General features: G+C 40.1%; 1 protein-coding gene across 1 annotated transcript in view; it reads left to right on the top strand.

Annotated features, from left to right (window-relative positions):
- actr5 (actin related protein 5) overlaps positions 1–18,093 on the top strand; it is a 40,899-nt gene extending 22,806 nt beyond the window's left edge. Inside the window, exons 5-9 of the mRNA XM_056268441.1 lie at positions 12,292–12,429; positions 12,663–12,758; positions 13,065–13,204; positions 16,546–16,678; positions 17,811–18,093. Of these exons, the coding sequence (XP_056124416.1) occupies positions 12,292–12,429; positions 12,663–12,758; positions 13,065–13,204; positions 16,546–16,678; positions 17,811–18,086 (783 nt within the window). The 3' untranslated portion in view covers positions 18,087–18,093. The remainder of the gene's footprint in view (positions 1–12,291; positions 12,430–12,662; positions 12,759–13,064; positions 13,205–16,545; positions 16,679–17,810) is intronic.
- The last annotated feature ends 7,829 nt before the right edge of the window (positions 18,094–25,922 follow it).

The raw sequence follows: 25,922 nt of genomic DNA, 5'->3' as shown, positions 1-25,922 counted from the left end.
AAAAGCTGACAGTTCATCGCGATCTCACACATCTGTTATTATCAATGAAGCTGACTGCACAATCAATCTTTCATAATATCCACACTTTGTTTGTTATAATTAGAGGATTTGCCAGCATACAGAATTCAGCACTGAACAAAAAAGTCAGTTTGAGCGGTGAGGGGAGTCTATCTTAAATGCTTCTGATTGGCCATTGTGTTCCAGAAATCAACACATATGTCTGTGATTGGCTACATCGCTCAACGCTGTAACCATGTTATGAATAGAAACTCTGTCCTGTAAATCGTTTCTATTTTGTTTTAGTTGTTCTTGTTGCTTTTCTGCAAGAGATGAATAAAAATCTTTTAATTTTTAAGTTTTATTCATAGATATTTTTAGTTTGCGGGAGTCCCGCGAATCGTTTTATTCTCCCGTAACCCGCACACACAGAGTGAGTGCATTACCGCCCGCGCGCGCGCTCGGCCATCAGATCTATGATGCGTCTTCAGATGTTTAATTAGATTGCTGGTGTTAAGCGATATACTTTCTTTCCCTCCTCTCGACACCTTAGCTGAACATAACTCACAGTCTGCCTTGCTGTTGTCATCATCCCTTATCTTGAAATGAGCCCAAACCGCCGACATTATACTTTCCTATGCCTCAGTTCACCTCGACAAAGCACTCGCGGCGGCCAGTTTCGTTTTGCAAAATGTACGTGGTATCGGCGAATTTTTATGAGTACGAGTATATTAGGACAGTATCGGCCCGATCCCCGATGCCAGTATCGGTATCGGGCCATCCCTACTCTTTGGTCCTCCAGCCTTGTTCTGGTTGGTCTGCAAATGGCTGTTACTCATTAACTTATGGCTGTAAATATATTGTCATGGAACGTTAATGGGTTAAATAGCCCGATCAAGCGAACCAAATGCTTAGATTATCAAAGATGTAAAAAGGTCTCTTTTGCCCTGATACAAGAGTCTCATTTGAAGTCAGCTGACGTGCATCGCTTTCAAAACAGATACTTTAAAATGCTGTCTTCCTCTTCGGCCGTCAATAAATCTAAAGGGGTGCTGATATTGTCTAGGCGTTCTACTAATTTTTCAATTACACGTTCTGGTGGGGATAAGGAAGGCCGAATCACCTATGTTGTTGGTTCTCTAAATAATACTAAATACGCTTTTGTGTCTGTATATGCTCCCAATGAAGGTGATCCCTTATTTTTTCAAGAATTATTACGCTTAATTGTGAGTTTGCAGGACTGTCTCGTGGTGTTAGGGGGTTGATTTTAATGCTGTATTAGATCCTCAGTTAGATAGATCTCACGCTTCTAAGGCTGATTCAAGGATCTCTGAATGTTTTAACTCCTTTTTGCGACATTCTAACATATGCGATGTCTGGCGTTTGCAAAACGATGGCTCTAGGGACTATACATTTTTTTCAGCTCGTCATAAGAGCTATTCGAGGATCGACTATATACTTATGTCTCCCTCTCTAATTCCTTATATTAATAAAGTAGATATTTTGCCACTTCTTTTATCTGATCATTCCCCAATAATTACCACTTTAACTCCTGTATCGTTGGGCTCCAGACACAATCGTTGGAGATTTAATACTTCCTTGTTACAGGACAGTACATTTGTGGCTGAATTACGCAACTCCCTGAAGGAGTTTTTGCAGATTAATAGGGATTCAGTTTCTAACCCTCAAGTATTGTGGGAAACCACTAAATGTTTTATTAGGGGTAAATGTATAAGTTTTTCATCCTTTAGTAAAAAGTGTAGAGAGAGCCGTAAAATGGAATTAGAAAAACAAATTAATATACTAGAGAAGGAATTTAAAAGGTGAATTTTCAGAGATCAAAGCCAAAGAAGTAAACGTCCTTAAATCAGAATTAAAATCCATATATCTCCGTAGAGCTGAATTTCTCATGCACCGCACTAGACAATTGTATTATTTTAATGGAGAACGCCCTTCTAAGCTTTTGGCTTTGAGGTTGAAGGATGGTGAGTCTAAGGCCAACATATCTGCTATTAGGCATGAGGGTTCAGTATATACTAAACCTAAGGATGTAAATAGAATATTTGAATCCTATTATCAACATCTATATACTTCAGAATACAGCACAGACTCAACAAATTTAGATTTATTCCTTAAACACTTAAATCTTCCCAAATTAAATGATTCTCAGCGCGACATATTGGACAGTCCTTTGACAATTAAAGAATTGAAATCAGCCTTGGATTACATGAATAGTAATAAAGCCCCTGGGTTAGACTGGATTCCCCCGGAGTTATTGAAGACGTTATGGGACATAGTGGCCCCCTTGATTCTTAATTCTTTTAATTTTGCTTTAGGAAAAGGTGCTATGCATAGGGACCAAAACACAGCTTTAATAACGTTGCTTTTGAAGAAAGGGAAGGATCCTCTTGAGTGTTCTAGCTACAGGCCTATTAGCCTTTTATCCACAGATTCAAAACTGATGGCAAAAGTCTTGGCCTTAAGATTGGAGCGGTGTGTAGGAGACCTGATCAAATATGATCAGTCAGGTTTTCTTAGGGGGAGATTTGCTGCTGACAATATACGTAGGCTTCTTCATATTATTCAACAAGCAGACTCGTACACAGCTTCTTCTGCAGTCCTTTCTCTGGATGCAGAAAAAGCATTCGACAGAATTGAGTGGAATTTTTTATGGTCTGTCTTGGAACGTTTTGGATTTGGTTCTTTTTTCCTGCAAGCTGTCAAAACTCTTTATTTTGATTGTTCAGCCAGAGTTCTTACTAGTCCTCACATTTCTCCTCCCTTCCACCTTGGCAGAGGCACTCGCCAAGGATGTCCCCTGTCACCTTTGCTTTTTAATTTATCATTAGAGCCTTTGGCCCAAGCGATTAGACAATGTTCTGCAATAGCCCCTATAAGCTGTATTAATACTTCCCATAAGATTTCACTATATGCTGATGACATTCTTTTGTATCTATCAAATATCACAGATTCGGTTAAAGAATGCTTAAAATTATTTGATACCTTTGGTAAACTGTCCGGTTATAAAATTAACTGGAGTAAATCTGTACTTTTGCCCCTTAATTTAGCTGCTAAATCAGAGATTCAGGCCCTACCCGCTATGATTCCAATCAGCGATCAGTTTAATTATCTTGGGATTAGAGTTTTTTTCTTCTCTATCTCGCATTTCTAAGTGGAACTATCAGTCCCTTCTGGATAAGCTTTCGAGTAATCTTCAGTGTTGGTCTCCACTCTGCTTGGCTCTTCATGGTAGGATGGCCACTATTAAGATGAATATACTTCCGAGGCTGAGTTTTCTATTTTCAACTTTACCTCTAGCACCACCCATTGGTTAATTTAACCCTCTGGGGACCAAGGTGTTTTTGGGGTCCTTGAGATGTTTTGACATGCTCTGACATTTGTGCTTTTTTCAGTTGCTTATAAACATATTAATGGCACAGGTGAAATTACACTCTATTTAGCACAAACAGGTCTACCATAATGTGTGAGCAACATGTATGTACATGTTTGTATTTTTGAGGGAATATTGTTTATGCGTGGTTATTGAAAAAACTAAAAAATTAAGTTTTTGAAATAAGGACACAAAAAACATACTAAATATGTGTCCACAAGACTTTTGACTAATGTACGTTGTCGTCTAGAGTTTTTGCTTCAAAATGATCTGAAAATCATCCTTCCTAATCATTCACATAAAACAATAGATTGTTTTAAATTGTGAAAAACATTTTTTTGTTTGCCAAGGCAATATGCGGATGGGCGGAACGGCCCAACCCCTATCATGAATAATTAAGTGGTTCTCAGACAGTGACCCTGCATAATAATGAGCCTTTCATTCAGGGGTGTCACACAAGAAAGAATGCAATGACTATATATATATATATATATATATATATTGTCATTGCATTCTTTCTTGTATATATATATAGCCTACATATATATATATATATATACACACACACACACACACACACACACACACACATATATATATATATATATATATATATATATATATATATATATATATACACAAACAATCAAAATATAAATGAAAGCCAAAAGCACATTTTTAGTCATACCTGGAAACAAATCCTGGTCAAATGCTATATGGGCCATTCTACAGAATTGGTTCAAAGTTACAGTTGGAAACATCTTGAAAAGAAAATAGTCTTTTCCCATAAATGTCTTATAAAGTATTATTTTTTAAAGTAGACCAATACAATAAAAATAAACCAGTTGCATTTCATAGTCGCTCGCGAAATGACCGCCAGGTGGAGCAAAGGGACATTTATCAAAACGTAAGTGGGGCTAATGTCAATTAACAGTAAGGATGAAATTCTACAAGTTATGGTAATTTACAAATAAGCCTACAACAAACATTTATTTTTAAACAAATATTTTTAAATATGCAACATGCACGTTTAAACAACAAACAATACAATCTGAACCAGCGCTTCTGCTCCTGTATTGAGACATGCAGCGCGTTTCAGTTACGATCCTGGTTCCAGTGGCCTTAATACATTCACGGCTTTTTAAAATGTCACAAAGCGTTTTGAGATGGTTTTGAATGAAATATTGAAGTTTATAATTAGGGTATTTTGGCACACCACGCCGAGTGGCTATGCATTATTCTAAAATCTGGCTTTATTCTGGCATGTTGAATTAGAGTTTGACAAATGCGGCGGCGCGTTCATTTGAATTTATTTTTCTCATAACAGCTAAAAGAACTTACTGCGTAATTGTTGGTCATACAGATAAGATATCATCTTTTAAAACTGTAAAAGGTCTACTTTTATTCATGTAGGCTAAAGTAGGCCTACACTCACAGGCTAACGACAAAACGTTTTCTCGCTCATGTGAGAAACAAACGTTTGGGCATTTCTCAGTGAGGAAATTAATAGCCGAGCGGTAGAACTGGCGGTTCGATCATCAAGATGACACGGGTTCGAATCTCAAACAAACATTGTGTACTGTAAATTTTATATTTATTAATGCAGAGAGATTTGTCTAGCTCTAAAACTCTGTTACACCATACAGTTTTTTGCTTATATTTATAAAATAAAATGACCATGCATTTCCATTTTACACTAGGAACAATAGTATCCAACAGATCGACTTTGCATCAGTACCAATCGGGTACCAATCGTAATTTCAAAAGCAGTTCTGTAAAAAAAGTAATTTTATATATATAGCCTATATATATATATTTTTTTTTTATTAGGCCTATTATTATTATTTTTTTGATTCCCTACAACCTAGAGTTTTTAAAAACATGGTTTTAAGTAAAGTGTGATTTGCCAGGGGGGACTGGGATTTCCTTCTGGTCTAAACATCCCTGCTTCTGCTGAATTATTTGAATCCCCACACCCCTCCCTCCACAGTAATCAATGCTATAGGCTACTTCACCAATAGACCATATCAAGGTAATACACTTCCACGTAACAATATAAAATAGAGATATGCAACAAGCACGTTTAAACAACGACAAACAATAAAATCAAAACCAGCGTTTCAGTTGTTCATTAGTTCCAGTGGCCTTAATGCATGCACGGCTTTTCAAAATTTCACAAAGCGTTTTGACATTATTTTGAATGAAATATTGAAGTTTATAATTAAGTTTTTTGGCAGACCACGCCGAGTGGCCCTATGCATTTTTCTAAAGTCGGGTTTTATTCGAACTTTTGCTAACAACAAAAGTTTATCTGTCGTCTGTCTCCGGGAACTGCGCGTCACAAAAATGAACCGAAAGCCACTTCAGCTCAGTCACTATAAGAAATCGGCTATGTCTAAAGCCTTTAAATGTCTAAATATTCAGGCTAATAAATGTTATCTGATTATGTAATCCATAATGAAAACGAGAGGTACAGAGGATCTACTCAAACATGTAGCCTGTAAGCGCTTCCCAATGAGAAAATGACAAGGGTGAAAATCTCGCTCTAATTAAATGTAGCAGGCTAAATCGCCCTGAATTAAAATGTAAAAACAGATCAAATAATGTATTTGTCGAAATGTTGCGATATTGTTTCATTTAAGTTCATAATTATTCTATACATGTTATTTAATTTAGCAGCATTACCACGAAGCACCGTGGTTCGATATTTATTTGAATAATAAAGAAAGAAAAAAAACTTAATTCACAAATTGCATGCCTGGTTGTAAGGATCCAAAGATCCCTGTAGAATTTAATATTGAGTTGAACATTTTGTTCATGACAACAAATTAACATGCGTTTTTTCATATTATATTTAGTTTTGCTTGGAAAAAGCTGGCCCAAACCAGTTTTATTTCATCAATTACTGAAATAATGAAATATTTAGTAATACACTTTTATGACAGAAATATCACTAGGCTACATGTAACTTAAATCATTTAATTCCTTCATTATCAACACTGTCTAGAATAGCGATTTAAGTGTAAATTGCGACTTCTCTTTGTGTTAAATCAGCCTCAGACTCCGATAGCCGGTGGGGGGTTGGAGGGACAGTTCAGTGCTGTATCGTGTGGGCAGGACAATAGGCCTAGGTGTTAATGTTCCTCTTTCATATGGAGAGCGAGGGAGACTAAATAAACTTGTTAAAAAGAGATCCAGCGCGAGAGAGGCAAAGAAAAATGCATGTTTTAATTTAATTATGTTGCTTTGGAGAATTTTAGTTTTGTAGGCCTACTGTTTTAATTGTTTAATATAGCTGTCATTTCTTTGGCAATACAAATTTAAAATGTCGCAAGAATAATATTAGCCTAATGTTTCTTATTTTGCATCGCAAAAGAAATAAACTCTAAACCCGATGCAACCCTGTTTTAAATAAAAAAAAAACTGTCCCGACACTTTATTTAAACCTTGAAATGTTCGAACTTGGTTTCAAACTTAAGTAATTTTAGTGTTCTTTTACATTACACAATAATTTAGCAGACTAAAGACGTGCTTCTTCATTTTCATTTTCTGATGCAATCGGCTGACAATCTTCCTTCATCAGTTTATGTCCTTTGTGCAGCGGCTGCGGTTCCAGGAATGTAGCAAATTTATGTTGTAATAATAATTAAACAAAACTCTTGACTTTAAATAAGTAAACAGTTATAAACAGTTAGCTATTTAAGCATCAAGAAGGTAAAATATAAACGCTGTTGGCCAACATCGGTTAACAACATATGCTACATTGAGATTCGATCTCGGGTCGATTGAAGCTCCTCGAAGCTCGTGTTGTTGCGTTAACCACTGAGCTACCGTCTGTACGTCTGTAAATGTTTTTATTGCAATGTTTTATTTTTTCATTATTTATTCAATTTCATTTCAGTAGCCTAATTTCAGTATTGTGATTATGAATTATTTTAACTACCTTTCACTTGTTGAATTCATCTGCTACCAGCTTTTAATCGCTCTGAATGAGCCGCGGTGCGGCGGCAGATTACGCATTAGAGAGAATAAACAAACACTTTTTAGAGTCTATGATTGTAGCGCCTCTTGGCGGTAAAAGGCAGAAAATACACCCCACATTTTACCGCCGCGGTGGAACGGCTGATGTGGGCGTTGTCATGGCTTGCCTCAACATTTGCGTTTGAATAGCGCGCGTCCTCCGTGGGCGTGTCAGATTAACGCGTAATGAAGTGTAATGAGCAGGGGGAAAAAATCTGACAGCACTCTCTTTTCATACAGATTACATAAACTGAGAATATTTGTTTTTTTATATACACTCACCGGCCACTTTATTAGGTACAGCTGTCCAACTGCTCGTTAACACTTAATTTCTAAGCAGCCAATCACATGGCGGCAACTCAGTGCATTTAGGCATGTAGACATGGTCAAGACAATCTCCTGCAGTTCAAACCGAGCATCAGTATGGGGAAGAAAGTTGATTTGAGTGACTTTGAACGTGGGATGATTGTTGGTGCCAGAAGGGCTGGCCTGAGTATTTCAGAAACTGCTAATCTACTGGGATTTTCACGCACAACCATCTCTAGGGTTTACAGAGAATGGTCCGAAAAAGAAAAAACATCCAGTGAGCGGCAGTTCTGTGGGCGGAAATGCCTTGTTGATGCCAGAGGTCAGAGGAGAATGGCCAGACTGGTTCGAGCTGATAGAAGGGCAACAGTGACTGAAATAACCACTCGTTACAACCGAGGTATGCAGCAAAGCATTTGTGAAGCCACAACACGCACAACCTTGAGGCGGATGGGCTACAACAGCAGAAGACTCCACCGGGTACCATTCATCTCCACTACAAATAGGAAAAAGAGGCTACAATTTGCAAGAGCTCACCAAAATTGAACAGTTGAAGACTGGAAAAATGTTGCCTGGTCTGATGAGTCTCGATTTCTGTTGAGACATTCAGATGTTAGAGTCAGAATTTGGCGTAAACAGAATGAGAACATGGAACCATCATGCCTTGTTACCACTGTGCAGGCTGGTGGTGGTGGTGTAATGGTGTGGGGGATGTTTTCCTGGCACACTTTAGGCCCCTTAGTGCCTATTGGGCATCGTTTAAATGCCACGGCCTACCTGAGCATTGTTTCTGACCATGTCCATCCCTTTATGGCCACCATGTACCCATCCTCTGATGGCTACTTCCACCATGTCACAAAGCTCTAATCATTTCAAATTGGTTTCTTGAACATGACAATGAGTTCACTGTACTAAAATGGCCTCCACAGTCACCAGATCTCAACCCAATAGAGCATCTTTGGGATGTGGTGGAACGGGAGATTCGCATCATGGATGTGCAGCCGACAAATCTGCGGCAACTGTGTGATGCCATCATGTCAATATGGACCAAAGTCCCTGAGGAATGCTTCCAGCACCTTGTTGAATCTATGCCACGAAGAATTGAGGCAGTTCTGAAGGCAAAAGGGGGTCCAACCCGTTACTAGCATGGGGTACCTAATAAAGTGGCCGGTGAGTGTAAATTACTTCATTGAAAAGAAGAGAATTCAAGCTTCATAAAGAAAAATCTCTCGTGCCTGTATGACAAGTATTTGCAGAGTTAGAGTTAATTTTTCGGACGTGTTTCAGAATGGACTGCACTGACAGAGAGAAGGCAAAACTCGCATCATGTTTATTTTTCTTTATTTGACAAAAAGCACAAAACTTTGTTTTTATTGTGAGTATACAGAAAAATAATAGACAATTAACAGGATCGATTGATGTATAAAATCAAAATCAACAGAGTATTTTAAGTCTATTTTTCTGCTATGTGAAAAAAAAACGGCAAAACGCGCCGGCGCGTTTCTGGTCCCCAGAGGGTTAAAGAGCTTTGTACAGCAGTAACTAAATTCTTATGGAATTACAAACGGCCTAGAGTTCGTCTCAAATCTATGCACAGGCTAAAACCTCATGGAGGTGTACACCGTGTACAGGATTTACTTTTTACTGGGATACATAAGAAGGTTCTGGAAAAGTTTGGTCCAATTATAGGTCATTCTATCAAAACCTGGAGAATGGCAGAAAAGATCATGGGAGCTTCAGATTTATACTGCGATTCTACCCCCATTTGGCATAATAATAATCTCTGTACGGGTAACAAACCCTTTGTTTACAATTGCTGGGCCAAATGTGGGGTTTATACCCTGAAAGATATGTACAGTGATTATGGGCTTAAGTCCTTTCAAATCCTAAAGGAGGAATTCTCTCTTCCAGGATTCTCCTTCTTTCTGTATTTAAGATTGAGGTCGGCGCTAAAAGCCTATGGAGTACCCTGGTCAACTAAAATATCTTCTCATCCTATGATAGACTGGATAGACTCCAGTATGGCTTCTAGAGGTATGGTGAGCATAATTTATAAATCGCTTTTGGTACGACAGTACGTGAACATCCCGACTGAGGACTTCTGGGAAAGACAACTTAGCACAGTGATTGACTGGGACACTGTCTGGGGGAATTGTTTTGCTACCTCAAAAAATCCAGCTCACCAAATGATACATTACAAGTTAATATGTAAGGCGTATGCCACACCTTGTTTGCTATATAAAATGAAAAGAAAATCTGATCCCTTTTGTCACCTGTGTAAATGCGCGAATGTTGGTACATATATGTTACATATATGTTACATATATGTTCTGGGACTGTTCTCTAATTGTGCCGATCTGGTCTGCAGTCCAGGACCTACTGACAGATCTTCTGAAGATTCCGATCCAAAAGGATCCTCTGGTTTTTCTTTTGCTGGATGATTCCTCACTGTCATTGTCTGTCGATCAAAGGAGGATTCTGTCCGCTGCTCTCACTGCTGCTAAAAAAGTTGTTCTAAAACTGTGGGTGGAACCATCTACCCCAGCGACGTTTATCTGGATGTCCTATCTGCTTGACATTGTTCTTCTGGAGTGTACCACAGCTAAAGTGCTTGGCGGCAACAGAAAGACAATACAATTTTGGCTGGACCTTATTGAGACTCTATCCAAAAGACTCTGAGATCCTTCTATGTGTAGTTTTGTCAAATTGTATTCTTATTTCATGTCATATTTATTATTTATTTTATTTTGGTCCTAGGATTATGGGCAGAACTTGGGCATTGTTGTAAATAGTTTTATACACACAAAATGTTTAATAAATAAAGAATCACAAAAAAAAATATGTATAAAGCAAAAATACACCGACCTTTGGCTATGTTAGAAAGGAACAGCCTCTACCGTTTGAAAGTTATTAAACAACATCGCATGCTGCATTTCAAATAAAGCGCACGCCTATAACGGCTGTAATATAGACCTAAACAACGAACGATTGAGTGAGACGTTTCAAATATGGCCAGGTCCATGGATATTATTGATAAAGTTGATAAATTGATAAAGTTGACGATGCAGACTCGCCATCTTCGCAGTAGTGAACGCGCCTATAGAGAGAAGTGTGCATGCGCCGACGCCTCCGTGTCCTGATTAGCCTATATTGTCCACCATATTTGCTTCTTATTTATTAATCCAGGCAAATTTGTTGATGAAACATTGATTAAAATTAATATACAATTTATAGAAAACGAAATTTTCAAGCAAAAATAATATTCGAAGATCGCTGGGTTGATTATTATTCGAAAATCGCACCCCTCCACCACACAGACAACAACAACAACAACCTTTATTTATAAAGCACATTTAACACAATACAAATTGATCCAAAGTGCTGTACATACTGCATAGCAGAACTACGCTATAAAAACAATTACAAATTTCCAAAAGCTACAGAATAAAAATGTGTTTTCACGCACACATGCATTAGGCTACACACCAGAGCATGTGAGCAAAGCGGAGCGGTGTGACGCTTATTATAAGTTTAAAACTTATATATAATGTTATTATTTTTTTATTTCATCTATGTTGATTAGGCTATATGAAAAGGGAACCGCATGATATGAGTAAGATAGGAGCATAAGATGACCAATAGGCCTATATATCGGAAAACATTTGGAATTGGTCAGACATGATTTTGACCACTTATTTAGTTTTGTTTTGTAGAAAGCCTTTCTTTAAAGTTTTTCATTTTTGTATAAATTTTATCTTCATTTTAATCAATGTTTCATCAACAAATTTGCCTGGATTAATGAATAAGAATTTATTCATATGAAGTGTGCATTTCTCTCTCTAGGCGCGTTCACTACTGCGAAGATGGCGAGTCTGCATCGTCAACTTTATCAATTTATCAACAATTTAAATGTTTCATGCATAATCATTACTTTCGCCGGTTCTTTGTGGCACTGGCAAGCTTTACTTCAGGTGTTGCGTGATATCTCTGCACCCAAGTAGCAGTGCTTCGCCTGTGCTTCGCCTGTGCTGCTCTATTCGCCTGTCCGCAACGGCGATAGATTGAAATGCGCGTCCGAGTGAAGATTGCGCAATTCGCGCAGCGCGTCGTCCATGCAACTGATAGCAGCGGACACGAGCGCTCAGCTTGATTTCAAAAACAACTGATTTTAGCGCTAGATCTCTTATTTAATAGCAAACTAAATGAATGATCTGCTAGTTAACTGGAGATGTTTTATTTATTTGTATTAGGCATATCTGTGCCTCAATGTTTCAAAAAGTTAATGTGTGTGAAACCATAGTAAAAAACAATTGGTGTTGATTTGACGCCAATCGGACGTTCATGTTTTTTTCCGTTTATTTGAAAGTTAGGCTAATAATAACATGTTGCATTCTATACGGCCTGATTATGTCATTTTTTAAGTTACATAGCCTGCCTCCAGTTTTCCTCAACTTGACTAATTAAGAGGCGATATTTGACCGGCATATCATCAAAATGTCCGTTAAACGAAACCATTTTTTTCTAGCGGAAACTCTGACACACACACACACACACACACTGACTGTGCTGTGCCGCAGGAGCTGCTGGAGGACGGCTCGCTGGAGCTGTTTCACAGGAGTCTGGTGGAGCTCAACATGGACTCGGCCGAGGAGCTTCAGTCCTACATCCAGAAGCTCAGCATGAGTGTGGAGCAGCACCGGCTCGTCAAGCCCGAGGTTTGCTCATGTATTTAAAGCGGTCGTGACATGAGGAATACATTTATCTAGCAGCAAAACCAGCGTTTCTGGCAGAATGACAACGGGGAATAATCATGTTTTGCGAATGTGATTGTTTTTTTCTTCTGTGCAAAAAAAAATTTAACATACAAAAGCATCACAGAAACTGTGTGAGGAATTAAAAGGCATGCCGTGAGCCCTTTGAGCTGAACTGGTGCTCTGTGCACGAGCAGATGCTGAGTCCGACGGCAGAGGTGGAGCCGGACGAGATCGAGACCGACCTAAACGAGGAGAGCGAGGAGCCCAGCAAAACTACCAGTGCCAACCAGGTAATCTGGAGGAAGACCAATGAGTGACTGTTATACATGTTACATGTACTTACCATAGTAATGACAGTAAATGATGCATAATTACATGCAACTAACCCTCAACCAAACCCTAACCCTTCCCTTATAGTAAGTGCATGTAGTTGCTTAATATTACTCAGCACTTAAATATATAACTACACTGTAACAACGACACCTTAAAATAAAGTGTGACGAGGTGTTTTACAGTCTACTGTTGTTATTCATGAGCAGCCAGATTTGTGTTGTGTCCTCTGGTCTTGATGTCTCTGTCTTCCTGTTGTCTGGAAGCCGCTGTTCAACATGGCGGAGTATCATCAGCTGTTCGTGGGCACGGAGCGGCTGCGCGTCCCGGAGATCCTGTTCCAGCCGGCGCTGGTCGGAGAGGAGCAGATGGGCCTGATGGAGACGCTGCAGTTCGTCCTGGAACAGTGAGCGGTCACACAAACAAACACATTACATGTACTTACTGTAGAAATAACAGTAACTTAGACATATTTCAGGGTTCCCACGGGTCCTTGAAAGTTTGTGAATCTGAAAAAAAAACCTCAAGGCCCTGGAAAGTTTTTGAAAACAAACACACACAGATACAGGCTCTTGAAACTGCTTGAATTTATTTTGTGCAAGAAGTTTTCTGGAAAAAACTCCATCTTATTCCCTCCGCTCCGCTAATGTGTTATCTCACCAACACTTCGTGGCCTGTGAGCACTAGCTTGCTTGATTTACGCTAGTTACACGCATTTACGCATTACGGTAAGTGTTTCCCGCGTGAGGTGCTTTGTGTTGTACCTTGCCATGACGTTCACACGCGCACGGAACTACTACGATGGAACCTGGTTTCTTTCATATGCTTACAGTTACCAACCAGAACAAATTTTTAAAGATAACTCATTTACGCGTTACTGGGGGCGGCAGTGGCTCAGTGGTTCATGTTGGTTGTCTACAAACCGGAAGGTTGGTGGTTCAATCCCCGGTTCCACCTGACCAAGTGTCGAGGTGTCCATGAGCAAGACACCTAACCCCAGCTGTGTGTGTGTGTGTGAGAGAGACACCTAACCCCAGCTGCTCCCGACGAGCTGGATGGCGCCTTGCATGGCTGACACCGCCGTCGGTGTGTGAATGGGTGAATGTGAGGCAATATGTAAAGCGCTTTGGGGGCCGTTGGGTCTGTGAAAGCGCTATATAAATGCAGTCCATTTACCATTTTACCATTGGTAAATCCTATTGATCCCATAGGGATCCTATTGGTATCCCTACCCCCAATTTATCGGATAGTGTCTCGACATTCACGTTGCAAAAGGCACAAAAAATCTTAAATGACTCAGAACACCCACTTTACAAATATTTTATCCTTCTTCCTTCTGGCCGCAGGTATAGGTTACCGATGTGTAGGAAGGCCAAGTTTAGTAAGAGTTTTGTTCCTGTATCTATACGAGCTCTAAATACATTGGAAATCTGCCTTTGATACGTCAGGTATGCTCTCTTGTTGTTGTTTTTTTCTGCGTTGTTTTTTGTAGATGTTTATATTAGGGGTGCACGATTCAGAAAATGTCACGATTCGATTCGATACCGATTTTTTGTCTCAAGATTCGATTCAAAATCGATTTTCGATTCAAAAACCATTCTCGATTCAAAAAACGATTCACAGTATATAAATGTAGTTTACTTTTTCCTATGTGATTGATTGCAGTAGACACAATTTAAAAGAAAAATAACACAACAAATTAAATGTAGTTTGATATTACTTTATGTCTTCATACAAAAATAAAAACTTTTGCAACTAAAAAGTGCAAAGTGCCAAGCTTTGGCCAGCTTTCAAATACATTTAATTCAAGTTTAAAATAAAACTTAAATAAAAAGCTTTTACATTTAGCTTTAAAGTGCTGTAGTCAGATCAAACAAACAATTATGCTAAATGTGGTTTAAGGAGTACTTCAGCTACCAGGCTGACTGTTGAAATGTGAACTCGACTGGGCACATTGAACTTCCTAAAAATATACTAATGTCATAGAACCCTTGCGAAATAATTTTAAATAGATTTTAAAAAGCCACCGCTACTGGTAACATCTATGGTTAGATTGATTTGTTTAGATCCAGTGAAGTCGTTCATAGGCGTAATTTGCGGGTATCTCCAGTTAACTAGCAGAGCATTCATTTAGTTCGCTATTAAGTAAGAGATCTGTTGTTTTTGAAATCAAGCTGCGCGCTCGTGTCCGCTGCTATCAGTGTCATGGATACAGTGTTCTCTGTGGCTCGCGCAGTCTTCACTCGGACGCGCGCTTCATATCGCCGTTGTGGAGACTCCGGTAAAATCTCAAAAATAAAATGCACACAAACGTGATGAACATATTCGGTTTTGATGAGAGAGAGAAAAAACGATACGAGTGCGGTTTAGAACCCGTAACACGCTTGGCAAAAGATCTACAGACCATTAAGAACTCAAACATAATCTGCGGATCGATGCATTTATTTACGGGTTAAGCAGAGAGGCTGCACAGTTTGACCAGCGGGCGGCAAGAACTTGCAATGTAACTATTTATCAGACCGGCCCTGGCAGCCTCGAAACACTACCGAACCACCGGTAAAAGTCCCGACTCACCCGATTGCCACTCCGCCCGTGCACGCCATAAAAAAAAATATATGAATCGATTTTTGGAATTCTATGAATCGATTCTGAATCGGTAAAGATTGAATCGCGATTCAAATGTGAATCGATTTTTTTGCACACCCCTAGTTTATATGTTCATGTTCTTAAAGTTACACATGTGTGTTTGTATTATGTACGCATCTATGGTGGAAACAAATTTCCTCTCGAGGACAAAATAAATCTTCATCATCATCAACCTCAACGTTTGTTGTTGAACACAACACATGTGTCCCCACATTAAGCGGATATTGAGAATATTAGACCTGGAAAGTCCTTGAATTTGAAGTTAACCGAGGTGTGGGAACCCTGATATTTACATGTAACTAATTCTAACCAGTAAGCACATGTTGTTAATTAACATTACTCGGTACTTACATGTATAATTACACTGTAACAAGGACAGCTTACAATTAAGTGTAACCAATAAACCCTTGAATCTATATAAATGTATTTTAACTTGGGCAGATAAATGTGTCTCAGCAAAACTGATTAAAACACCATCTATTATTCACAAGCTCTATGCACTCGTCAGCATTAGGCATCGATATACTTCAAGAGAAATTGAAGAATGTGACTTAATTTCAAACAAAATCCGGCCAAACAATGCTTGTTGGAGTTTGTTTCCGGAAAAGTTGGCCTACGCCTTCGAACCATTGGCCTGTGGTGATGATGTAATGGGCTCTGTGGCTCCGCCCTCTTCATCTTCTGGTTGGTTTATCCTGGTCAGTCCGGCGAGGTCAGACACGAGTGAAAACATGAACACACAAACATTTCCACATCACTGTGATCTGACGCTTTCTCAACGGCTGTTTGCTCACCGCTGTTACTTTTGTTCAGTGTTTATTTTGTTATTGAGAGGAACGTGTGCTGCACATTTTTACATATTCATGAATATGAATAATAAATCTCGGTTGTGAATGTGTCTTTAATTACACATTGTCATTAACAGTGGGTCAGTAAATAATGCAAGTCTCTCGAGCCTTAATACATCACTGTAAAGGTTGCCAGTTCAGTTTAAACCGGACATGACTGAAACATTGAACGTTCAGTGATGTTAGTTGTGAGCTCCGTAATTTAAGTTCATCGTTGTTTGGGGAATCATTAAAAAGGTGTGTGTGTGTGTAGGTACCCTCCGGAACAGCAGGAGGCGCTGGTGAAGAATGTGTTTCTGACTGGAGGAAACCTGCAGTATCCTGGACTGAAAGAAAGAGTGCAGAGAGAGCTGCTCGCCATCAGACCCTTCCAGTCACACTTTCAGGTCTGAATATCAGTCTCAAATGCTTGAATCATTCTACATGTGATCCAAACAAGTGTATAACACATCATAGGGTCACGAAATATGAGGTAAATGAAGTCATTATGGAATATTCTGTTGCACATTAAGGCCCTTTCCCACCAAAGTCGGATATTTTGGGACAGTGTTTATCATATTGAATAGATACAGTGGATGCCGATTCACATATCGGAGCGTTTGATGGAACTAATGCACTGAGAGTGGCTTAGACTAAACATCACTGTAAATAGTGAAGATCTGTTCATGAACCCTTTAAACTACAGACGTGTGACGTGGCTGTGTGGAGAATCACTCGAAGTCGTGGGTTTTGATGCCACAGAATAGCCTTTATTATCAGAGATGCAGAGCAACTATAGAGTCTGACTTTACATCTGCTTATATACATATGATCTACCTAAAGGCCTGGGCAATACATAAAATTAATATATTCTCATTGATTATACCCGATTCATTTATATTCTGATTCATAAACATCTTCCAAGTCTGTGATTAGCGAGTTGCTGCATAAACATAAAAATGATGAACATCATCTGCATCACATTGTGCCTGTGGTTTTAGACCCAGGATGTCATAAAATAAATATGTCATTCCCTCGTTGTAATGCGGGCGTCCTTCTGAAGTGTGTGCAGAACTCGTGACGTATGTGTGTGTGTCCACTGTGGGACATGTCTTTGATTAATGGGTTCTCTCTGTTCTTGATGTAACTCTCCCCTCATATCCTCATATAGAGGCCGTCGTTTACCACATCCATCAAGAGCGGCCCACCGTCTGTGGTTTGTCTTTAATGCAATGTGTTTGGTGTGAAAGAACCTTTTTATTCACTACTCTGAAAGCTGTCCATGAACCAGCCTTGAGGAGGTTTAATATGTATACTGTTTTAATGCAATAAAATGTCTTTTCTTTGTTTCAAAAGTTCCATAAGTACTTTCGGTGTGACCAATGTAAAAGCACACTTTCCCCCAGAATTACCACTTTAATTGTTTAATAATTAAGCTAATTTAACAACAGAAAAAAGTCACACAAGTTTTATACATTGGAAATTGATCAATCTTTGAGAACTTCTAGCACGATTAACTGGTCTGCATCTGTCGGGCAGGTGTGTGTGGCGAGCCGGCCGGCTCTGGACGCCTGGTTCGGGGCTCGTGAATGGGCCCTCAGGAACCCTGCGGAAGACCAGGGCTGGATCAGCCGGCAGGACTATGAGGAGAACGGGGGGGAATATCTGAGAGAACACTGTGCTTCAAACACCTTCATACCCATGAAACTCAATAAACCCACATCAGCCGCTAAACACACACTCATGGGGAAACCGGCGACGGACACGAGCCTTCCGGACACCATCAGCAACGACACCGACATCTCCCTGTCTTAGAGACGCGTGGGGGGTCTGGGCAGCGTTTTACACGTCAGTTTGTACAGTTGACATGTATATTTGACTAAATGATATTAGTGACCAAATTTGTTTGTTTAGTGTTTTATTTAGTGTACAAATGAAAGCCTGGTTCACACTGTATGATTTTGAGAATCCTAAAAGATTCCTCTGATTCCAGAACATAATCTGTAGTGTTGATCATGTAGTTTGACATGTTCACCGACAGCAGATTTATGATCATCAAATTTCTTCTCAGACTAAATTCTGCCAATGTCAGATTGATTTGAAAGTCGTGCAGTGCGGATTCTCCTACGACAACCGTCAAAGCAAAAACTAATAGAGCAGAACCTGATGGTCCCACAGCTAACCACACTTGCTCCACAAGCAGTTTTTTTTTCTTTCTCATTTTTCTTTTCAAGACAAGCTATGATTAACATTGACGCTAGAGATTGTTTTTGTTTGCTAGGCACCATTTTAATTTCTCTTGCAGTTCACCGTCACCAAGCGCCTCATGGATTGATGCGAGAAGAGTCGTCCGGAGTTTTAATCACATCTCGACTGCCGTATAGTCTGACAATAATGACAACTGGGATCTTACAGTGTGACCTGGCTTACAGCGATGATGATCATGTTCGTACAGAAAGCAACAGTCGTAAAGGACTGTTATAAATCTACCGTGTGAACCTGACTTAAGAGAAAATGAGAAATACTGTTGTTTATGTGTGTTCTTCAGACACAGACAAATACACACTCACCAGATAGTTATTACCTCCTACTTCTCCGCCATTGCAATCTGTCCTGAGGATCCGTTGTGAAGTTCTTACCTGAATGCTGTTCACGGACTGTCCGGAGGATTCGCTGTGGGGTACATGACCATTGTCGACGCCAGCGTGAGCCCTTCTTTCCGCAGCCGCTATATCTTTGGGACCTTGGAAGACAAAGAAGAGATTGATTAATTGATACCCTGTTCTGAGAAACTATTTTAATCGAATAAAGCAACAACTTTGTATCTTATCCCGTTGTCCTGTCTGTGGCGTTTCTCTGGTCAGGCTCCTCAGGGTGGTGCACTTAGAAAGGGGCGGCGTTCAAGGTCTGGTTGCCGCCCCGGCCTGTGACACGATCTCAAGAGTCCACAACACACACTCAGCTTTTGAACTTTATTTACAACCAATGGAGATTATCCTGGATATGACCGATCTGGAGGGAATTTGGAAGATTGCTAATTTTAGCAGGAGTGTACAGAGCAAAGCCAGAGGCTTCATCTAGTCCAGAGTGTGGAAGGCCAGTATTTCGCTCCACAATGTCTCCGGAAAGATTTCTCTGGTCATTCGTTTTGATGACAGACCGAGTCGACGTGAGAGGGACCAATTAGCGGAAATCAGAAATGTGTGGGATAAATGAGTAGAAATTCTACCTCACCTGGATCACACATTACAGCGGATGAACGCCTCGTACCATTCAGAGGACGCTGTCCTTCTCGTCAGTCAGACTGATCTCATGAAATGGCGTATGTATGACACGCCAATTCGTATTTCCATTTTTGGCGTGCTATCAACACGCATAATCGCTTTTCAGCGTGTTTATCAACGCCTTTGACTTAACTTTATATTACTGTATTATGTATATATAAATATATGACCTACCCCAACCCCGTCCCTAAACCTACCCGTCACTGGGGTTAATACCATTTATGAGTCTTCTCCTACCATCCTAGGAAAAGAAATATCGCTCCACAGATGTAGATATAGATTTTGCTTCGTTTCGCTCGGACATTTAACGGCGTACACATACACGCGGAATCACTCGGACGTTTAATGGCGTAGACATACACGCAAAAGATTTCGGCGTGGACATACACGTGGATAGCTCAAAATGCGTATAGATAACACGCCACTTGACTTGAAAGTGGCGTGTATGTTTACGCAAAGTCATGATGTCATGTTGCGTCAGTATATTCCAAAAAAAGCCAGCCAAATATGGCATCAAAGTATGGACGGCCTGTGATGCCAAATCCAGCTATGCCTGGAAGATGCAGATTTACACAAGAAAGCCATCAGGTGGAGCACCTGAGAGAAACCAGGGGTTGGTTCTCCAAATGAGACACACTTTTAGACACTCGCGAACTTCCCTGAGCACTTCCCCTCGTGGGAATCCCCACCGATTTGTTATCACAACTTTTTTCTTTTGTCAAATCAAATTAGATTATTAATGTGGTTCACATAACATACTGGTTTTAGTTTCTGTTGATTAAATGAATCTCCATTGTATTAACTCACATTTGACATTTCTGTGAACTAAAAATGTTAAACCAATAATATTTTTTTACAGTGAAGGGTCCCGCCTGTAGTGGACACTGGTGCAGTGTAAGCCATGACCTACTGTACATCACAGTGAACGAGACAGAGAGAAGGCCGTAAAAACACGTGTATACACACACTTGTGAACTTCCCCTCGGGAGAATCCCCACTGTCGTTTTGAAGTGCGTTAACTTCAAGTGGACGAGGGAAGTTTATTTGGACAGACCCTCGAGCCCTTGATTTTGACCAAGGGAGGTCAAAATTAGATTATGTTAAAATCACTACCATTCTCCTAGACCGGGAGGATATATCTGCATGGCACTGCTCAGTAAGCACGCTCAAACCGCTCACAACCCTCCCGCCCTCACCACTGTGAGTATCAAGCATATTACCGTGCACCTTCTGGCTGTCGTCTTCTTTTGTTTCAGATTACTAAGGCTTTCAAGTCCTAGCTGTCACGGACATCATCGCCGAGAGACAGTCATCCTCATAGCCAAGCTCCAGTATAGACGTCCAGGGATTTACTGCTACGTCTACATGTTAAAACTGTTACTTTACAGACATTACTAAAGTGTCTTAATCATCTGTATATCACTCAAGCTGATGGCTCTACGGGGGGTTAATGCTAAAGCTCTGTATGTCATTGATTATGGAGCAAGAACTCCAATAAGGAACCATACCACCAAAGATAAATTGAGTTTAATAAACCCAAGTAACTTGCCAAAGTGGTCTCGTCTGAAATGCTATGAAATCTGTCAAGCCCACGATCTCTGAGAGTAAACTAACCCTGTACCAGAGCTGCTCCGGAGCGGATTATGTTCAGAGCTGCTGCGGTTAATGCACACCGAAAGTTACTTCCATTTTTGGAACTGAAAGTTGAGATTATCTGCTAATTTATCCGTAATCTTACCCAGGTATGTTGCATAACCTGCTCTCTGGAATACGTCCATGGCAGGTTTACAAGACACACACACACACACAGAGCACGCAGAGCTGCGTGGACCAGGACAGTTGTGTTTGACTACCAAAGGACATCAGCAGAAACTAAAGTTGCTTATTAAATGCAGTGTTGGGAACGTTACTTTAAAAAAGTAATTAGTTATAGTTACTCACTACTTGTTCCAAAAAGTAACTGAGTTAGTAACTGAATTACTCTATAATAAAAGTAACTCGTTACCAGGGAAAGTAACTATTTGCGTTACTGTTAAAAAAAAAGTTGCTATATGTCAAAGAATTTGGATTTTTTTTTTAGCAGTTTTCACAAGTCAGTTGAAATGAGTAGAACAGACAGGTGTTTGTACGTAACTTTCGATATTTATTGCACGTCGACAGACAGCAAGAGGTTTATCCTCCACCTCAAGTATTATCTTTGTAAGAAAAGTAAACAGTTACACCATATAAAGTGCATTTAACTCTAGCGAATTAAATCAAACTCTCACAACCTGAGACAACTGGTCAAGTTAACAACCTATACTTCCAAGTGTTTTGTTCACAACAAAAGTAAACTTTTAAACTACAAATTCTTAATTAAATAAATCAAACTCCCAATATCAGACAACTGGTCTGGTAGACATTCTTTTGGCGCTTTTCCACTGCATAGTACGGTACGGTTCGGTTCGGCTCACTTGTGGTGCTTTTCCACTGCATGGTACAGTACGGTACGGCTCGCTTCGGCTCGCTTTAAATGGTACCTGGTCTGTTGAGGTTCCAAGCGTACCGTACCGGTACTAAAATGTGACGTAAAAACACTGCAGATCACTGATTGGTTAGACAGAATCGTCACTACCAGCGTCATTGGACACTAAACCCGCTAGATTTAAATAACCAGTAGACAACAGCCAACGCGGTAGCATCTGTTTTTTAAACTTTAAAAAGAAATGGCTGAATCGTGGTCAGTGGACGAGGTGCAGACGTTCCTCTCGTTGGTTGCTGAGGAGCGGATCCAGCGAGAGCTGGATGGGGCAAACCGGAATGAAAAAGTGTTCCAAGAAGTAGCTCAGCTCTTAGCCGCACACGGCTATCACCGGACCTACAAACAGTGTAGGGACAAAATAACGATCAGTCCCACCCACTTTGAAGGGGTACTAACTGCGGTGGAAAAGCAACCGAGCTAAAGCGAACCGAGCCGTGCCGTACCGAGTCGAGTCGTACCACGCAGTGGAAAAGCGAAGCGAGCCGAACCGTTCCGCGCCGAGTCGAACCGTACCGAGCCGTACCAGCAGTGGAAAAGCGCCATTTACTTCAAGTATTTTCTTCAAAAGTAAACAGTTAAATAATATAAAGTGTGTTTGCAGTAACTGTAGCAAATTAAATAAATCAAACAAACTCTAACAACCTGAGATAAATAGTCTGGAAGACATAGCTGTATTTCTTTATCTTCATTAAAAAAGTAAACAGTTTAACAAGATGGAGTGCTTTTAAAGATTGAACTTTAGCTCCTAGATATAGCTGTATCTATACACTCACCGGCCACTTTATTAGGTACACCTGTCCAACTGCTCGTTAACACTTAATTTCTAAGCAGCCAATCACATGGCGGCAACTCAGTGCATTTAGGCATGTAGACATGGTCAAGACAATCTCCTGCAGTTCAAACCGAGCATCAGTATGGGGAAGAAAGTTGATTTGAGTGACTTTGAACGTGGCATGATTGTTGGTGCCAGAAGGGCTGGTCTGAGTATTTCAGAAACTGCTAATCTACTGGGATTTTCACGCACAACCATCTCTAGGGTTTACAGAGAATGGTCCGAAAAAGAAAAAACATCCAGTGAGCGGCAGTTCTGTGGGCGGAAATGCCTTGTTGATGCCAGAGGTCAGAGGAGAATGGCCAGACTGGTTCGAGCTGATAGAAGGGCAACAGTGACTGAAATAACCACTCGTTACAACCGAGGTATGCAGCAAAGCATTTGTGAAGCCACAACACGCACAACCTTGAGGCGGATGGGCTACAAGAGCAGAAGACTCCACCGGGTACCACTCATCTCCACTACAAATAGGAAAAAGAGGCTACAATTTGCAAGAGCTCACCAAAATTGAACAGTTGAAGACTGGAAAAATGTTGCCTGGTCTGATGAGTCTCGATTTCTGTTGAGACATTCAGATGTTAGAGTCAGAATTTGGCGTAAACAGAATGAGAACATGGAACCATCATGCCTTGTTACCACTGTGCAGGCTGGTGGTGGTGGTGTAATGGTGTGGGGGATGTTTTCCTGGCACACTTTAGGCCCCTTAGTGCCAATTGGGCATCGTTTAAATGCCACGGCCTACCTGAGCATTGTTTCTGACCATGTCCATCCCTTTATGGCCACCATGTACCCATCCTCTGATGGCTACTTCCACCATGTCACAAAGCTCTAATCATTTCAAATTGGTTTCTTGAACATGACAATGAGTTCACTGTACTAAAATGGCCTCCACAGTCACCAGATCTCAACCCAATAGAGCATCTTTGGGATGTGGTGGAACGGGAGATTCGCATCATGGATGTGCAGCCGACAAATCTGCGGCAACTGTGTGATGCCATCATGTCAATATGGACCAAACTCCCTGAGGAATGCTTCCAGCACCTTGTTGAATCTATGCCACGAAGAATTGAGGCAGTTCTGAAGGCAAAAGGGGGTCCAACCCGTTACTAGCATGGGGTACCTAATAAAGTGGCCGGTGAGTGTATATCTAGATCAAGCAGGGACACTTTGTGTGCATCCGCAACGGCGATAGATTGAAGCGCGCGTCCGAGTGAAGACTGCGCGCGCCGCGAGCCACAAGAGAACAACTGTATCCATGACACTGATCGCAGCAGCACGAGCGCTCAGCTGGATCTCAAAAACAACAGATTTTAGCGCTAGATCTCTTATTTAATAGCGAACTAAATGAATGCTATGCTAGTTAACTGGATATTTTTTATTTATTTGTATTAGGTATCCATTCTATGACATTAGTATATTTTTTACTAACCGTATATTTACGTATATTGCGTCGTTGTACCCAGCACTTCTGAAAGTGCACTTCCGAATGCGTCTCTGTCCCCCAGACATTTCAAACCAAACTGACGCCCATGAATCAACGCATAGTTATTCATATTCCAAACACTGATTAAATGTGATGTTATGTGTTTTCTGCAAGAACTTAACTGTCTTAACTTAACTTAACTTAAAGCAACACCAAGTAACTTTTCCTCTGCGGTCGCCCTACAGGTTGGAAGTGGAATTGTCCATTACCGCTGTGGTAAACTGTCGCACGCGCGCTCACTGTTTATCAGCGCCGGCTTTGGAATGAACGATGTCCACAGACAAGGTAGAGTATGATGCATGATTTCATGAAAGTATGATGTATTGCGACATCAGAAACGAAGAAATACTAAATAATGACTATTGTAACGCTTGACGTAAAGCAAGTCAAATTTGTAGTTTTCTTATGTCTCATTAGAACTACAGAAACTCGACCCGATCTGGCAATCTCACATAGCGTGGTTATAGCAGATATAGGACCGCAAAGCCAATCCAGAAGTGCCTTTCACCCTGTTACGACTTGATGAACCACTGAAACGAGTTTGGAAACTTTATTTTAAGGTAAGAAAATCTTACTTAGTGTTGCTTTAACTTAACAAATCACTCCATTTGATCAGACTATCTGTGGTGTTGATGGTTACAACAACAATCAAAAGCCATTTGGTTTCTCTATATCAGGAAGCATTGATGGTTTTTCGAGACAAATAAAAGTCGTCTTCATTACCTGTGTACAACACATTGATGTTGTCCCTATGAGACTAGTGTAAGAGATAAAAGTTACACATTACGTTAAAAGATGGAAGCTGATGTTATATTTGAATGTTAATTCAGTATCTATTCTGTGTTAGAGAGTATGTACTTGTGAGTCCTTTTACTATGATGTGGGATATAGAAAGAGGAGAGCGGAAGGAAAGTAAAAAGGGAAAAAAAGAGAAAGGCTAAAAAGAAGAACTCGTCAGTGTTCAGAGGGTTTTACTTCTTTATTCCTAAAGTTATTTTCGGATTAAAAGCCCTGAGAACACCCACAAGCAAACATTACAGTAAGAACAGACTGTGGAACAGAGAATGGATACTTTGATAGAAACACAGAGCACTTTCCATCATCACCGTTCACTGCTATGCTGGTTCACGAACGTTTGGTACATCAATAAACAATCAGCACACCAAATATTGGCAGTCCAGCTTTAGAAAAATAGGTGGTAACACTTTACAATACGGGTGCACTAATATGCATTAATTATGAGTTAATGTATGATTCATGAAGAACTAAACCATTAATTAATGATTACTGCATCAGCAACTAATAAAGAGTCTATATGATTAATAGATTAAGTAATACATGAATTGCTATTAATTCAATGTGTCATTGTGTATTAATTCCTTAATAACATATTTTATTAACTAATAGTGTAAATTAATGTGTTAATTACCACAATTAGTCAAAGCTATACACTTCAACTTCCAGTTGTCTGCTTTAATTAATCATTAGCTAATGATTTGCAAAGGTATCATTATGTTATGACTTTACTTAT

This window comes from Rhinichthys klamathensis, unplaced genomic scaffold, assembly GCF_029890125.1.
Source record: "Rhinichthys klamathensis goyatoka isolate OS25496 unplaced genomic scaffold, OSU_Roscu_1.1 h1tg000272l_1, whole genome shotgun sequence".
In the NCBI taxonomy this organism is placed as follows: domain Eukaryota; kingdom Metazoa; phylum Chordata; class Actinopteri; order Cypriniformes; family Leuciscidae; genus Rhinichthys; species Rhinichthys klamathensis.
Note: the sequence above shows the minus strand (reverse complement) of the source record. Positions and strands in the feature narration are given on the sequence as shown.